Below are 16,894 nucleotides of genomic sequence, written 5' to 3' on the forward strand. Positions count from 1 at the left end.
TACACACATAAATAGTTTATATTCTACACATACCAGGCTTAGACGTATGAAATCAAAGTTTAATTAAATCAAATTTCATTTAAAGCTAGGTTTCGTTACCAGTCAATAGACGGCACCACTGCGCTGCAGGTGCGTCCAATAATGTACTATTTAACAATTATGTCAAATCGATGCTAATTTTATGTAGGCTAAGTATGCCTTTGTTGCTCGTCAGTGCAGAAATACGTTCCTCTGGCAAATTACGACTTCTTAAAAAGCCATAAAGGGGCTCCCTCTGGTTCTCCATCATCTAACTCCGTTTCTTTAGGCGACATTCAAACATCCTGCCAGGTGTTGATGTTTTAAGTTATGTCAGGACTTTTCACTTTTTAGTGAGATCATTTCTTGTTTAAATGAGATAATTATCTCGATATAATGAGACACTTTATTGTTCTTATGAGATAAAGCTCAACAATAATTTTAGTCAGTTACACGCCTCTGTAAATCATGTACTTTTTTTTGTTACAATACTGGTCCACACTCCTTACCAGTTGGTGGGGGTAATACAGCATTAAATTGTTTGCCAACCGCCAATAAACAACATAAGAAGAAGAACAAGAAGAAGTATGGGGTGCCAACTAGGAGTTAAAAGAGTCGAATCATTTCTGTGACCGAAGCCAAATGAACAGGATCCGAAAAAAAGCGCCGGAAGTAGTTCGAGCATAGCGTCGTTTTACCCACTCCCGTTACCCGCCCCTGTAAAAACATTACACACGAGTGAAATCAGAGCGAAAAATAAAAAGACGAGACACAGAAGGCGGTCTAAGCAACATAGGAACATGTTCCAAGTTGCTTCGAATCGGCTGCACGGTTGTTGATCATCTCGGAGAAAGTTTGTCGGGGTTGCACCGTTCCGCTCTGCTGCAGGAAGGACTAAGCAATATGATCAATGTGTATGACTGCCGCTTCGAAAACCAGCAGGTTTTCAAGAAAACGCTGAAAACAGACGGTTTAGACCTAGATGGCTTTCTTCAACTTGTGCACAAGGTAATTCTAGCTCCTGTTCTCTGCTTTAGGAGTTGTAGAAGGGGTCACTGGAGCCTCTAGGGTTTTAGTCAGTCTGTTGATAACATATCAAGTCGAAGTTGATTTTCTATGCATTTTCTTAAAGTTTCTGCAGGTTTATTTTGGCCTGGATTAGCACCGGTTGTTTTTCAGTCACCTATGACCCTACAGGGTGGAACAGATTTCATATTAATTAAAAAATAGTAAAAGACTTTGAAAAGCAAAAATGATTTTTTTTGTTTTTGTTTGTAAAGCTTTAAATGTGTTTATACAAATTTTAAAAGAAAGACAAAATAATGAGCGACAGAATTCTCTTTTTATGTTTTTATTTATTTAGCCGTTATTTTTCCAGGAATGAAATCCACTGAGATTACTAATCTCTTTTACAAGGATGTCCTGGCTAAGAGAAAAATCAGCGAGACTGTTTGTGTTCTGGAGTACAGTGAATTCCGAGTAGATGTATAATGGCAATCTACCTAATAATGGCTCTGTATATAAAAATATACCAATACTTCAATCTGCGAGTAGTGAGTGAGATAAATCCAGCAAGGTTATATAAAATACAATGGTGAATCCTAAAGCTTGTGATATACCTTAGATCAGGGGTTTCCAAGGTGGGGGTCGGGACCCTCCATGGCAAGAAAGCAAGTGGGGGGTCTCTAGATTATTTTCTTAACCCCCTCATGAGTATGGAGGACAAAAAGGGAAAAAATGACATTAATATATGATGAAATAAATGTGAAAGTTACATCACATGAATAACAAAAAGCATACAATGAAATAAGTAAATGTACCATTAAGTAATTAAATGTATGATTTATTTATTTAATATATTATTGAATAATTAAATGTATCATTAAAATATGAAATGCACAATTAAATAATGTCCCATTAAAACATTACATGATGAAATTAAATTAATTAAAAGTCATTTTGAAAAATAAAATCACTTAAAAATAGATTTTATTATTTCACCCTATATAGAGTGGACAAATTAAATGTATTTTTAGGGGGTCGACAGTCCGTGGCACTGTTATTTTGGTGTTCACAGGAAAGGTTTGGGAACCTCTTCCTTACATTATCATGGTAAATAAGGTCCAGTTTAGCTAAAGTAGTGGGACAGGCAAGTCTATTAATGGTGTCACTGTAGTCCAACTGTGATTAAAAATAAGCTAGTTTCAAGATGCTTACAGGAAGAAATGGAAAGGCATGGTTTTAATCTATACAAAAAACTTAAATTAAATTTGAGCTTTTTTTTTAAGTATTTAATGTGTTGTGATAAACTAAGATCAAATTAAGTTCAAGCCAAATGCCAAGATATTTGTTTGTTTCTACAACCTCTATGCTATCACAATCCAGGAATGGTTGCCGCACATAACTTTGGTTTTGCTAACCTTTAGGACTAATTTTGAGCCAAAGAGAGCATTTTATAAGGTAATGAAATTGGTCTAAAGGTTTAAGTTTACTGCATCTAAAAAAGGCACTGGTAAATATAAAATTATGTCATCTGCATACATATTGATAATATGAAAATTTAGGCTGATCATAGATTCGATTAATATAGAATAAAAAGAGCCAGGACCCACAAATAGACCCTTGTGGGACCCACTTGTTTAGTGTGACTGAATCCAAAAAAACAGAGTCAAATTAAACAAATTGTCCGAAGCTACCGCACCCTGTTGGTGGTTAGACGCCTCGGAGTCCCTCCGGCTCTTGGTCCCCAGAAGAAATCACACTGTCTATAAGTCTTTCTCTTAAAAGAACGTTTCTCAAGCAGAACTAAACTTTTAACACTTTTAATCTAAATAAGGCAGAGAAATGGTTACAGAGATCAGCGCTGAGGCTCCCGTCCTGGATTGTCGCGGAGATCAAAGTGACGAAGCAGCCCCGAAAGAAGGTCACATGTAGTTTTATATCTGGTACTCCCATGCAGGGGATGTACACTCCCTCAGTGATTATCAGTAGACTATGTCACCATTGTGGTGTCTATCTGATAGGATGTGTTATACCAGGTGTCCAAACCTTAATCTAAGTGTTGCCACTGCATTCTAATCAACCCGGTTACAGACTGTTCCACTATCAAACCCAATGTACTAAACCATGTGTCATTTATGTCAAATCGTAGGTCACTTGTCTTTGTAATGTACGTCAATGAGGATTCTTATCCATATCCTAACAAAAGTGAAAACATTAGAATTTATACTTTATAATTATGGTATGAGTGGAAAAACTCATCTATAAGTAATAATAAGAAAGGCTATTCCTAACAAAACGTAAAGCGTTGTGTTAAATAGCTTTTTATCCAGTCAACCCTGTTTGTACTAAAGCCAAGCATTTGTATAGTATTGATTAGGTGACAGTGGTTCACGGTGTCAAATATGGAAGCAAATCGTTACCATATTTCAAATGAAAAAGCATTTCAGAAATGCTTTTTAATTTTAAGAATGTGGCTGCATTGTTTGACTCATAAATGAAATTAGTTATCAATAATCCAATTTGCATTTTAATTTTCTTCTTCAAGACTGCTCATTCTTTCACTTAATTAAAATGAAAAAGACATTTGAGATTTATTTTTCAAAATGTACCCCAGCAAATAGATACTAAAATTCAATTTGAAATGTAAAATTTGAAAATGAAAAAGCATTTCAGAAATGCTTTTTCATTTTAAGAATGTGGCTGCATTGTTTGACTCATAAATGAAGTTAGTAATCAATCATCCTATTTGCATTTGCATTTTCTTCTTCAAGACTGCTCATTCCTTCACTAAATTAAAATGAAAAAGACATTTGAGATTTATTTTTTAAAATATGCCCCAGCAAATAGATACCAGAATTCAATTTGAAATGTAAAATTTGAAAATGAAAAAGCATTTCCAGAAATGCTGTTTCATTTTAAGAATGTGGCTGCATTATTTGACCCATAAATAAAATTAGTAATCAATCATCCTATTTGCATTTGCATTTTCTTCTTCACGACTGCACATTTTATGCCATAATCAAAAAGAAAACAAAGCAGACATTGCTTTTTCGTGGTCTGCCTGCAAAATACTGCTCAGAACTCGAAAACGAAAAAGCATTCCGAGCTGCGGGCGCAGAAGAGTGACGTCAGCAGCCGCTCTTCCTCAGCTCCCTGCTGACCGAGCTACCCATCTTGTTTGGTAGGGGGCGCTGTGCACGTCTGCAGTGCATTACATTGCAAACGTGCCGAGAAATTGATTGAATTGCAGCAGGGCCGAGCTCAATTTGTGGCAGTGGCAGGCAGAACTGGTAGTTCCGGAGGCAGGCTGTGGCATCCTTGTGGCAGCCTTATGGCCTGGGAGATCCAGCGTGTTTTTAAGCATTTATTTATATTTTTCTGTGAGTGACGATTCAGAATAGCCGCTCATGCTCTATAATAAACCGGCTGTTTGTGCAATAAATCGTCATCCTTTCAACACGTCACACATACACATAGTGCTTTTTATTTTCCATGTCAAGTAAATACAATCACCTTATGTTATGGGTCTAAAGCTGTTTATTAAATAATAATCAATAATGAAATCATTATGTAAAGGTGACAGGCTATAACAATAATGACATCCCATTTGCCGATAATCAGCATCAGCTTCCACAAAAACAGCGGCAACCGCATTGGCAAGTTTTACGGCCGATGTGGCACCTTCTGGCATCCACGCGGAATCCCGTGCCACCGTGCGGCAAGCTGCCACCGAAGCTGCCACCGGAACTGTGGAGCTGTGGCGGAACTACCAGTTCTGCCTGCCACTGCCACAAATTGAGCTCGATCCTGCTGCAATTCAATCAATTTCTCGGCACGTTTGCAATGTAATGCACTGCAGACGTGCACAGCGCCTCCCACCGAACAAGATGGGTAGCTCGGTCAGCAGGGAGCTGAGGAAGAGCGGCTGCTGACGTCACTCTTCTGCGCCCGCAGCTCGGAATGCTTTTTCGTTTTCGAGTTCTGGGCAGTACTTTGCAGGCAGACCACGAAAAAGCAATGTCTGCTTTGTTTTCTTTTTGATCATGGCATAAAATGTGCAGTCGTGAAGAAGAAAATGCAAATGCAAATAGGATGATTGATTACTAATTTTATTTATGGGTCAAATAATGCAGCCACATTCTTAAAATGAAACAGCATTTCTGGAAATACTTTTTCATTTTCAAATTTTACATTTCAAATTGAATTCTGGTATCTATTTGCTGGGGCATATTTTAAAAAATAAATCTCAAATGTCTTTTTCATTTTAATTTAGTGAAGGAATGAGCAGTCTTGAAGAAGAAAATTAAAATGCAAATAGGATTATTGATTACTAATTTCATTTATGAGTCAAACAATGCAGCCACATTCTTAAAATGAAAAAGCATTTCTGAAAATGCTTTTTCATTTGAAATATGGTAACGATTTGCTTCCATAGTCAAATGCCTTAGTTAGGTCAATAAATAAAGTGCTGTTTTAACATCATCTATCCCTTTTGAGGTTGCTGTGATTGTACTGTTTCCTACCCTAAAGCCTGATTAAAAATTATTAAAGAATATTATTAGTAACTGTTTGAACTGGATAGACACCAAACACTCAAACACCTTTGCTAGAACTGAAAAATTGGAAATAGGTCTGTAGTTGTTTATATCTGTGGATCACGTGATTTAATTAAAGGAATGACAAAGTACTGTCCTGAGCCAGTGGTCCACTCCCACTTGGTACGGAACCTGTTGTGTTTCCACTGATGGCTGGAGTTATGGTGGCAGAAGCCATAAAACTATAAAAAAAAAATACATAGAAAATTTAAAACAAAATGAGCAAAATACAAATAATGTTTGTCTTATTGTACATGCAAGAATCACATATATTTGTTTTTTGTTTTCACGCATAAAAGAATAATTATCTGGACCACAGCCTAAAATAAGGTTCAGGGGTTCTGATGTGAGGTGGGGTGTGGCAGGAGAAGCAGAGAGAAGAGATACCGCTGTCTGGACTGGTGAAGCTCTGAAGTTTGCCTTAAGAAGTTCAAATTTAGGGGCTTTATGAGGAAGTTTTTGTTTCAGCCATGGCAATACCAAGTACATTAAAGTGGAAAATCCAGACTTTTGACTGTAGTGAAGTTAGTTTTAGGTTGGATATTGGATATTCACGTCTGTATTAATTAAACGTCAGACCTTTATGTAGAACTTTTCTAATCTTAAATTAAGTGACATTTTGAATCAAAACATTTTATTTAAAATTCTTTTATCCTTTCTGGGTGATGTTAATGTACTCTTTCATTTGTGTGTTGCCTGCTACTTTTTTGCTCCTCTAGAATAAATAAAGTGAACTGAATTGAATAAAATCCACTGATGTCTTTTAAAATGTGTGTGGTCAACATTTTCATGAACACAGCAGCTGAATGTGGTTTGAACCTTTGGTCAGGACGCCATTAGAAAATCTGTATGGTATTAATGTTTTCCTTAATACATTTACATTCCCCCCATTTTCTTAGTTTATAACTCACTTGTTTTGTTTGTAAAATATAATGTACAGACTAGGCTGTTTTATCTTAAAAAATGTCAAATAATTTTTTTTTTTCCTGCCCACAGGAATTTGCTGTCCCTTCAGATCAGAGATTTGTGTTGGTAACAACTGACAGAACAGTTGTGAATGATGGCAAATATAGTGAGTGAATACTTCCTGAAATCTCAAAAGTTGTTTGAATATGAAAAAAGGGACTGACTAAAAATATTCCCTCGTTGTAGAGGAGCTTCATGACGGCAGCACCCTCTACTTGTTGCAAAACAAGGACCAAGTCCTGCCAGTTGCAACCGAGGAGAACATCAACTTTGTTCCTCACTACAACACCCTGATTGAGAGTGGAACGTTTGAGTACTTCGCCGAGGGCCAGAAATCACTGTGTGAGTTTTCACTCGGTAAAGGTGACTGCAGATATTAAAATACTATGATCATAATCTTCCACAATCTGTGTATTATTATTTTTTTTTTATTCCGTCCAGCCTGCGCTCTGGCTGAGCTGGTGGACAACGCTCTTTCGGCCACCGCTAAAAACACAGGAGGCAGGACGATAGAGATCCAGCTGGTGGGTTCTTTATACGCATGTTATTCACAGTGGATATGATTTAATCTTAACTCTTGGATTACATTTAATTATAATGTTAGGACTGCAGGGAATTTCATTTATTCATGTGTGTTTTTGCCAGCTGTTTGACAGAACATTTGGGAAACCTGCAGTCGTTGTCTTGGATAACGGGTGCGGGATGACCTCAAAGCAGCTCAATAACTGGGCCGTGTACAAACTTTCTAAGTTCATTAGGGAAAACAGCACATTTGAAAGGTAGGTTGTTGACCCAGTGGGTGTCTTTATTTGAATAATGTTCTGGATTAAAGGATCTGACTGTTCAGATTACCGTTCTTGTTTCTTTGAAATCTTTTTGGGAATCTAGTGAAAGAGACGCATATGTTCGTCCTGAACCTGTCCCTCGAAGTCTCAACAGCGACATTTCCTACTTTGGAGTTGGGGGCAAACAAGCAGCTTTCCACATTGGGGACTCAGTCAGAGTGAGTATGTTTTTGAGGCCCATTTTAAAATGTGGTGCTTTTGCTATAAAGATTACTGCGATGACTGTAGAACATTAAAAATTTTACCAAACATTTGAAAATGATGTCAGACAGGATGGGAGAACAGAATTAAGCAAAAAGGAGGATCTGTGTTTGGAGTACAACCCATGATTAAATAATTTTTAAACCACATAAACAGAACTGACTTGGCATATACAGGTCCTTCTCAAAATATTAGCATATTGTGATAAAGTTAATTATTTTCCATAATGTCATGATGAAAATTTAACATTCATATATTTTAGATTCATTGCACACTAACTGAAATATTTCAGGTCTTTTATTGTCTTAATACGGATGATTTTGGCATTCAGCTCATGAAAACCCAAAATTCCTATCTCACAAAATTAGCATATCATTAAAAGGGTCTCTAAACGAGCTATGAACCTAATCATCTGAATCAATGAGTTAACTCTAAACACCTGCAAAAGATTCCTGAGACCTTTAAAACTCCCAGTCTGGTTCATCACTCAAAACCCCAATCATGGGTAAGACTGCCGACCTGACTGCTGTCCAGAAGGCCACTATTGACACCCTCAAGCAAGAGGGTAAGACACAGAAAGACATTTCTGAACGAATAGGCTGTTCCCAGAGTGCTGTATCAAGACACCTCAGTGGGAAGTCTGTGGGAAAGAAAAAGTGTGGCAGAAAACGCTGCACAACGAGAAGAGGTGACCGGACCCTGAGGAAGATTGTGGAGAAAGGCCGATTCCAGACCTTGGGGGACCTGCGGAAGCAGTGGACTGAGTCTGGAGTAGAAACATCCAGAGCCACCGTGCACAGGCGTGTGCAGGAAATGGGCCACAGGTGCCGCATTCCCCAGGTCAAGCCACCTTTGAACCAGAAACAGCGGCAGAAGCCCCTGACCTGGGCTACAGAGAAGCAGCACTGGACTGTTGCTCAGTGGTCCAAAGTACTTTTTTCGGATGAAAACAAATTCTGCATGTCATTCAGAAATCAAGGTGCCAGAGTCTGGAGGAAGACTGGGGAGAAGGAAATGCCAAAATGCCAGAAGTCCAGTGTCAAGTACCCACAGTCCAGTGATGGTCTGGGATGCCGTGTCAGCTGCTGGTGGCTATCAGGAGATTTTTGAGCACTTCATGCTTCCATCTGCTGAAAAGCTTTATGGAGATGAAGATTTCATTTTTCAGCACGACCTGGCACCTGCTCACAGTGCCAAAACCACTGGTAAATGGTTTACTGACCATGGTATCACTGTGCTCAATTGGCCTGCCAACTCTCCTGACCTGAACCCCATAGAGAATCTGTGGGATATTGTGAAGAGAACGTTGAGAGACTCAAGACCCAACACTCTGGATGAGCTAAAGGCCGCTATCGAAGCATCCTGGGCCTCCATAAGACCTCAGCAGTGCCACAGGCTGATTGCCTCCATGCCACGCCGCATTGAAGCAGTAATTTCTGCAAAAGGATTCCTGACCAAGTATTGAGTGCATAACTGTACATGATTATTTGAAGGTTGACGTTTTTTGTATTAAAAACACTTTTCTTTTATTGGTCGGATGAAATATGCTAATTTTGTGAGATAGGAATTTTGGGTTTTCATGAGCTGTATGCCAAAATCATCCGTTTTAAGACAATAAAAGACCTGAAATATTTCAGTTAGTGTGCAATGAATCTAAAATATATAAATGTTAAATTTTCATCATGACATTATGGAAAATAATGAACTTTATCACAATATGCTAATATTTTGAGAAGGACCTGTAGTGGTTTTGAGTGTAGCTTCATCAGTCTCTCACATGGCTGAAGAGGAATATTCTGGCCCTCTCCATGTTTACAGCTTTGCTTAGTTGGTTGTACATTCAGAGAAGTTCATACTCAAGTTCTAAGATTGCAAGGTCTTGTACCTTCAAAACAAGCCCAAATCATCGTACCTTCACCACGATGCTCGACAGCTGGTAGAAGCTGTTTGTGCTGTTACTTAGTAACATAAAGTACAGAAAATGTTAAAGTTGTGGTTCCAGGTTCTCACAAACTGAGCTACCTCATTGAATATTCCTACCATGGTGCTTCTCGACACGTTACATCTATCAGTCGGGTCTGGTGTTTTATTAAAACACTTAACTATGCCGGTCCATCATCCGATCTTACTTGTGAGTTAAAGCTGAGGCTCAGAGTGACTGTAAATGGGTCTGCACTTTAACCAACAATCAGAAACATTTGGAGCGTTTTACTTTGGTATCTTCTCAACATCTGGCAAATACGATGCTGTGAAAAAGTAATTGCCCTCCTTGTTAAATCATTAAATTAACTGAAACCAACAACATTTTTTTGAAAGCCAAATTTAATTTCGCAAGCCACACTTTACTGCCAGACATTTAGAATTAGAAAATAATTTAAACTGAACCTGTCTGGTAACATGAAGTAGACGAAAAGATCTAACCCTAGAATCAGTCAACCAAGGCCAGAAGTCCTTGGCATCTATCATTCTGGAAGGGGTTACAAAGCTAAGTGGTGAACCTTCCCAGGAGTGACTGGCCTACCAAAATTACATCAACGAATCATACAGGAAGTCACAAAAGAATCCAGAACAACATCTAAAGCATATTTGACTCGGTTATGGCAAAATGGCATCCATTGGACAGTTCACATGCAAGAACCACTATTGACCAAAAAGAACACTATCGCCCATTTCTCATTTGCCAAATAACTTATTAATGATTGACTGTGACTGAATGTTACTTTACTCTTCATTCTACTTGTTTTAAATAATTTTTTCTCATCTTATTAGCATTTTAAAATACTTTTCTGTGTTTGTGTGGCTTGTGTTCCCTCACCTGTGTGTTTTACTGTGCCGCACCTTGGTCAGCATGAATGTTTTTTTAAGCTTTATTTATAAGTGTTTATGTTTATTAGAGTAATTTTGAATGTACAAAAAAAATCAGTATATTAACTTGTAATATTTTGAAAATATCAGATGATCACCAAGCCAATCAACTCACCAGATGTTCATGAGCTGGTTCTGTCAAAGGAGGAATTCCAGAAAAAAGAGCAAAACAAAGAGGATGTTTTCAAAGGGACCATCTTAAACAGGAAGGTGAGAACTTTTAATGAACTTGTTTGATGAACTAACGTTGATAAAAGAAAGCTGCGCATCTCATTTTACCCTCCTGCGGCAGCCTGGTGACTACTCGCACGTAACAAGCAGCGAGCGCTTTCTACAGGAGGTCATCAAGGAGGAACCTGGGAAGGATAGCTTTACTGCTGTTGTCATCACAGGAGTCTGTCCTGAACACATCAAATATCTGAAGCAGGACTTCTCTGAGTGGACCAGACAGCTAGCGTGAGCTCGCTCACCTACATCAAATACAGTTTGAAGCCCTTACATGTCAGACCTTTGGGTCATGATGAACAATGCGTTTTTTATATTTGTTTCAGGCACATTTATCATTATTACATTCATGGAGCCAACGGTAACCATAAGACCAACAACTCCCTAAGATCAAATGTCATTCCACAAATTGATATTGTGGTGAGTCTGATTGACGATTATTGTAACTGTTCGGTCATCTACGCTACATTCAAAAATAATCACCGCCATCACATTTTTCACATTTTGTTCTTTCAACGTGGAATAAAATTCATTCCCCCCCAAGAATTCAACAAGTATGATCCCTTGATAGCAAAGTGAAAAAGATTGCATGAAATCTTTGCAAATTTATTTCATCGGAAAAACAAAAGTCCAGATGTACATAATAGGTCACAGGCTTTGCACAATACTTTTACCCATGTGGGGTCTCACAAGGCCCCATTTCTGGTCTTTTCCATTTCTCCTAACCTAAGGTATTCTTGGTTATGTCCCTACAACATCAGATCCTGTCAACCTCAGCCATTTTTAGGTCTTTCACGGAGTGTTTAATTGAATTTATGTCTGGGCAATTGCTGGTCCTCTGAAGAACCATAACAGACTGTTACATTTAGATGCCAAACAAACCATGAATGTTTCTTATATGTTGTGAAATAAAGTTCTCACTCATCACAAGCAGTGATCATCCAGTCCAGATTTTTCTAAGTATTCTGGATTTTAACAGATTTAAATTTCTCTAGATGCCAAAAACAGTGCAATAGCCCTTTAACTTATTTGCCTTTGTGGCCAAATTAACTTTAAAACACACCTTTAGCTTATCTCAGCTTGTAACATTCCAGATGTCATTTTTTTACTTGTCATTTTTCAGGTAACTTTGTGTGATAAACCTTTGTATAGCATGAATCTCAGAAATGTGGAGGACGACATGCAGACCTTGTACATAAACTCAGCTGTAGACACATTTGAGTTCAAGGTCAAATCTTCAGAGGGTGGGACAGTGGACGGAGTCCTAAGATATCATCCATTCCTCTACGACAAGGAGACCTACCCCAAAGATCTGAATGTTCTTCAAGGTATTCAGATTTTACGCACTTTGTGAAAATATTCCTCGTGGCTTGATGTGTGAAGTGGATGAGCTTGTGTGTTTTTTATAGCACCTGTGGAGGAAGATGATGATGAGAATGAGTCTGGAACCATGAATCAGGCCAGAGGGAAGAGGGACATCTTTGAATGTTTCTGGAATGGACGGCTCATCCCTTACACCACAGTTTCTGAGTAAATATGTGTATATTGAAGGGATAACCATTTTCCTTTTCTTCTGGGTATATTTAAAAGGTGTTTCTAAATGTGTCTGAGACATAGGCAGCAGTTTTTCTTGTTGTGTCGACCAAAGTCTATTATATTACTTGCAAACATCTCAGCTGCTTATTATTTATTTTTACATTTTTTAGACACCGGAATCTTTTTTTTCACCTGCAAACAATATTTTATATTACACATTAAACTGATACATTTGTACAGTGCAAGGGTTTCAAACCACTTTGGTCTTTATGTTTCTCTTTAATAGAGCCAGAACTTCTTGTCATCTTTTTAAGTGGTGCTGATCAATGCTCGTTGCTTTCAGGAGGAATTTTAAAGCTTTTCTTAGGATTGGGACTGCTTTTCACTTGTTTTCCCAGACTTCTTACATAGTCTGGAAAAGTATGGAATTGGATTTTAGTTTTCCAGGTCTGGATTAAGTTGGAAAAAGAAAATAAGAGAATGGAAAACATTTTTATTCCAGAATTTATTTCCTATTTAGTTTTCTAACTTTTGTGACCTGCCTTCCATGCTTCTGTTTTTGTGTCCTTGTTTTCCTTCCTGTTCTTTCTTCCTTCCTCATGTTCATCCTTGTGTCTGTCCTTACTTGCCCTTGTTTTTTTATTTCATTTCCCTCTGCCTTTCTTTCTCCCTCCTTTCCTTTCTTCCTTCCTTTCCATTGTCTATGTTCATCTGCCATCCATCCATTCTTGCTTCCTTCCTTTTTCTTTTTCCATCTTTTCTTCCTTCCATCTGTCCTTCCTTCTTTCTATCATTCATCCACCCATCCTTTCTTGCTTCTGCCTACCGATCAGTTCTTCAACCCATCGTCCTTCCTTTGTTCATTTCCATCCATCCTTCCATTAGTGAACCTTTGGATTTTATATTTTAAAATAAACATGGATGGCTAAGAATTACTGAAAAATTAGTCTGGAACTGGACCGAAAAACCCTAAAAAACCTGTTTTCTGTTCAATCTTTTTTACCTCCCCATAGCAGCATAATGTCCAAGGTTTGCCTAAAACACTATCTCTGAAAATGTTGAACACTATTCTAGTACCCCGGAAAAAAATATTGACTAGGAGTACTTTAAAAATATTGCAATTAGTTATAGTTGGCTGCTGGATTAAGTACACTTTTAGCATTGGATGCAATGTAAAGATCCATCGAATGTTGAGATCTTCCTGATCCGGGGTGAGAATCTTGGTGGAAATAAAGGTATAATAGAAACCCTTGCACTGTACTAATGTATCAATTTAATGTGTAATGTAAAATATTGTACAGGTGAATAAAAGAGATTCCATTGTCTAAGAAATGTAAAAATACAGTGTTAACTGAAGATAATAGGACCTATGATGAAAACAACAAAATATATCCAAACAGACTCGTTAATTTACATTTTTATATGAAAACTTGTGAAACTTGAGTGAAACATCAGTAATGACTTATAAAGAAGCAATTGCTGCTATCCATTAATCCATAATGATTATAATGCTTAAACTGTTTGGAATCAATAAAAAGAGAGAGATGATTCCTAAGTTGATACACCTTGAAATGGTTCCTTATCTTGACATGAGGGGAGTTGCCTGGAGGTAAACAACAAGGTCAGTTTATAATCTTGTTTAATAACGAAGAAATACAGGGGTTGGACAATGAAACTGAAACACCTGGTTTTAGACCACAATAATTTATTAGTATGGTGTAGGACCTCCTTTTGCGGCCAATACAGCATCAATTCGTCTTGGGAATGACATATACAAGTCCTGCACAGTGGTCAGAGGGATTTTAAGCCATTCTTCTTGCAGGATAGTGGCCAGGTCACTATGTGATACTGGTGGAGGAAAGCGTTTCCTGACTCGCTCCTCCAAAACACCCCAAAGTGGCTCAATAATATTTAGATCTGGTGACTGTGCAGGCCATGGGAGATGTTCAACTTCACTTTCATGTTCATCAAACCAATCTTTCACCAGTCTTGTTGTGTGTATTGGTGCATTGTCATCCTAATACACGGGACCACCTTCAGGATACAATGTTTGAACCATTGGATGCACATGGTCCTCAAGAATGGTTCGGTAGTCCTTGGCAGTGGCGCCCATCTAGCACAAGTATTGGGCCAAGGGAATGGCATGATATGGCAGCCCAAACCATCACTGATCCACCCCCATGCTTCACTCTGGGCATGCAACAGTCTGGGTGGTACGCTTCTTTGGGGCTTCTCCACACCGTAACTCTCCCGGATGTGGGGAAAACAGTAAAGGTGGACTCATCAGAGAACAATACATGTTTCACATTGTCCACAGCCCAAGATTTGTGCTCCAAAATCTCCTGATAGCTAGCTGCATTGACCCTGCCCTTGATAAAACACAGTGGACCAACACCAGCAGCTGACACGGCACCCCAGACCATCACTGACTGTGGGTACTTGACACTGGACTTCTGGCATTTTTGCATTTCCTTCTCCCCAGTCTTCCTCCAGACTCTGGTACCTTGATTTCTGAATGACATGCAGAATTTGCTTTCATCCGAAAAATTACTTTGGACCACTGAGCAACAGTCCAGTGCTGCTTCTCTGTAGCCCAGGTCAGGTGCTTCTGCCGCTGTTTCTGGTTCAAAAGTGGCACCTGTAGCCCATTTCCTGCACACGCCTGTGCACGGTGGCTCTGGATGTTTCTACTCCAGACTCAGTCCACTGCTTCCGCAGGTCCCCCAAGGTCTGGAATCTCAGTCCAAAGCCTTCTCCAGCACATCCCAAAGATTCTCAATGGAGTTAAAGTCTGGACTATGGTGGCCAATCCATGTGTGTGAATGATTTCTCCTGCTCCCTGAACCACTCTTTCACAATCCAAGCCCGATGAATCCTGGCATTGTCATCTTGGAATATGGCAGTGTGATCAGGGAAGAAAATGTCCATTGATGGAATAACCTGGTCATTCAGTATTTTCAGGTAGTCAGCTGACCTCATTCTTTGAAAACATACTGTTGCTGAACCCAGACCTGACCAACTGCAGCAACCCCAGATCATAGCACTGCCCCCACAGGCTGGTACAGTAGGCAGTAGGCATGATGGGTGCATCACTTTTTGTTTAAGAAATGAGAAGCAACTCATTGCAGCAGTTGGGGTTTTTCGTTGTCCGATGAGCTAACCCCTCCCTCCTACTTCCCTATCTAAAGGGATTGCTCAATCCAGCTCTCCATCCAATGGGTCCGGACTTCCCTAAACCTGAAAGATCTCATTAAGCAGGTTTACTGAAAGTTCTGTTTAAGCTGGTGTCGGGAAATGACTCGCCTAGCCTCTGACAGCCTTCATACAAAAGTCTCACCCTTCTTCAACTGGAGGTCTGGACGACTGAGTAGCCTATCGCAGTCATCCACACTTCAACAGTCAATTTTGTTCACGGCTGCTCATTCCCTAATATTACAACTGGCTCTTGGTATATGGACTACGTTAATTTTAGTGGCTCGGCACGATCCCCAAGGGCGCTGTTTTAACAAACTTGGCTAAGGCAACCTATAAAAACCCCCTAAAAAATTTTAGAACCAGACAACAAGACTTTTTACTACCAATGAACAACCAAAAATACGGTGACTCAATTAATTGAATGTCCACGATTTAACTAGAATTTTATATGCTTTCTTTAATTAACAACGCTTATGCAGGGGTCAGTAACAGCTTCAAGTCGGCAACACGTAATAATTTCGATAATAGAAATAAATCGGGAGGCTCTTCCATGCACCTGATGGAGATGTGTATTCTGGTAGCGACGAGTGATTTCTTGAAGGAAATACGACTTGATTCTTAATTTTGAGGCACAGTCCTTCCAGGGCACACGGGTTGATCTTCTTTTTAATGCAGTCGATCAGCTGGGCTGTGTCTCTGTTCCTTTTTCATCTGAGCGTCTTTTCTCCGTCCGATCTTGTTCGATTGTCTTCTGCGTGGAAACAACCAACTAGTTCCTCTATTCTTGCCCATTTTATTGAACATTTCCACCAAACTCTTTGTGCTCATTGGCCAGTGGTTGTTGCCATGGCTGTCCCATTGGTCACCCATGACATAATGTGATTTTCTGGAATTTCCCGAGTCGTGTCCATATCAGACATGCCATCATCACCTCAGTCCTGAGCTGTCTGCTGGCCTCTTCTTTGACCTGCACCCCGCCTCAGTCATCAGCCTTGTTCTGTAAGCTGCAGCTCTCACTTCCCCAATTCATGAACATCTGCTCTATTCCGGTCTCACTCAACATTACACTTCCTCTTAAATAGCGGCTTTAATTCTTACATTGTGCTGCTCAAACTTTTAGTTAGAGCGTTTACTTCATTTACAGTTTAAAACCATTACTTAAACTTCATCCTTTTTATTCATACACCACACAACATTATCTCTTTCATATATAGCTGATTGAGAATTTCTAAACCTTAATGTTTTTTTATTTTAATTATCAGTTCTCAATCATATTTCAATCATACGTCTTTTAACTTGATAATCAAAGATTACTAATTTCATTTAATACTTGTAGAAAATGGAAAATCGTCATACATTATTCCTTTGGTTACACTTCTTGGTTATACTTCTGCAAAAGATAAGACAGATAATATGTAGCTCCACACAGGCCTCTCCAGTCTCTCA

General features: G+C 38.9%; 1 protein-coding gene across 4 annotated transcripts in view; it reads left to right on the forward strand.

Annotated features, from left to right (window-relative positions):
• The first annotated feature begins 696 nt into the window (after positions 1–696).
• Positions 697–16,894, forward strand: part of smchd1 (structural maintenance of chromosomes flexible hinge domain containing 1) — a 44,803-nt gene continuing 28,605 nt past the window's right edge. For 2 of the 4 annotated variants that reach the window (XM_047349926.1, XM_047349927.1), the window contains exons 1-11: positions 699–1,026; positions 6,612–6,687; positions 6,768–6,923; positions 7,023–7,105; positions 7,227–7,360; positions 7,470–7,584; positions 10,583–10,702; positions 10,785–10,948; positions 11,044–11,137; positions 11,841–12,045; positions 12,127–12,247. In XM_047349926.1, coding sequence (XP_047205882.1) covers positions 922–1,026; positions 6,612–6,687; positions 6,768–6,923; positions 7,023–7,105; positions 7,227–7,360; positions 7,470–7,584; positions 10,583–10,702; positions 10,785–10,948; positions 11,044–11,137; positions 11,841–12,045; positions 12,127–12,247 — 1,373 coding nt within the window. In that variant the 5' untranslated portion in view covers positions 699–921. Of the gene's footprint in view, positions 1,027–6,611; positions 6,688–6,767; positions 6,924–7,022; positions 7,106–7,226; positions 7,361–7,469; positions 7,585–10,582; positions 10,703–10,784; positions 10,949–11,043; positions 11,138–11,305; positions 12,046–12,126; positions 12,248–16,894 lie in introns of those variants that run through there. The other 2 variants (XM_047349928.1, XM_047349929.1) reach the window with 2 other exon arrangements.

The sequence above is a fragment of the Girardinichthys multiradiatus genome, chromosome 21 (genome assembly GCF_021462225.1).
Source record: "Girardinichthys multiradiatus isolate DD_20200921_A chromosome 21, DD_fGirMul_XY1, whole genome shotgun sequence".
Lineage (NCBI taxonomy): Eukaryota > Metazoa > Chordata > Actinopteri > Cyprinodontiformes > Goodeidae > Girardinichthys > Girardinichthys multiradiatus.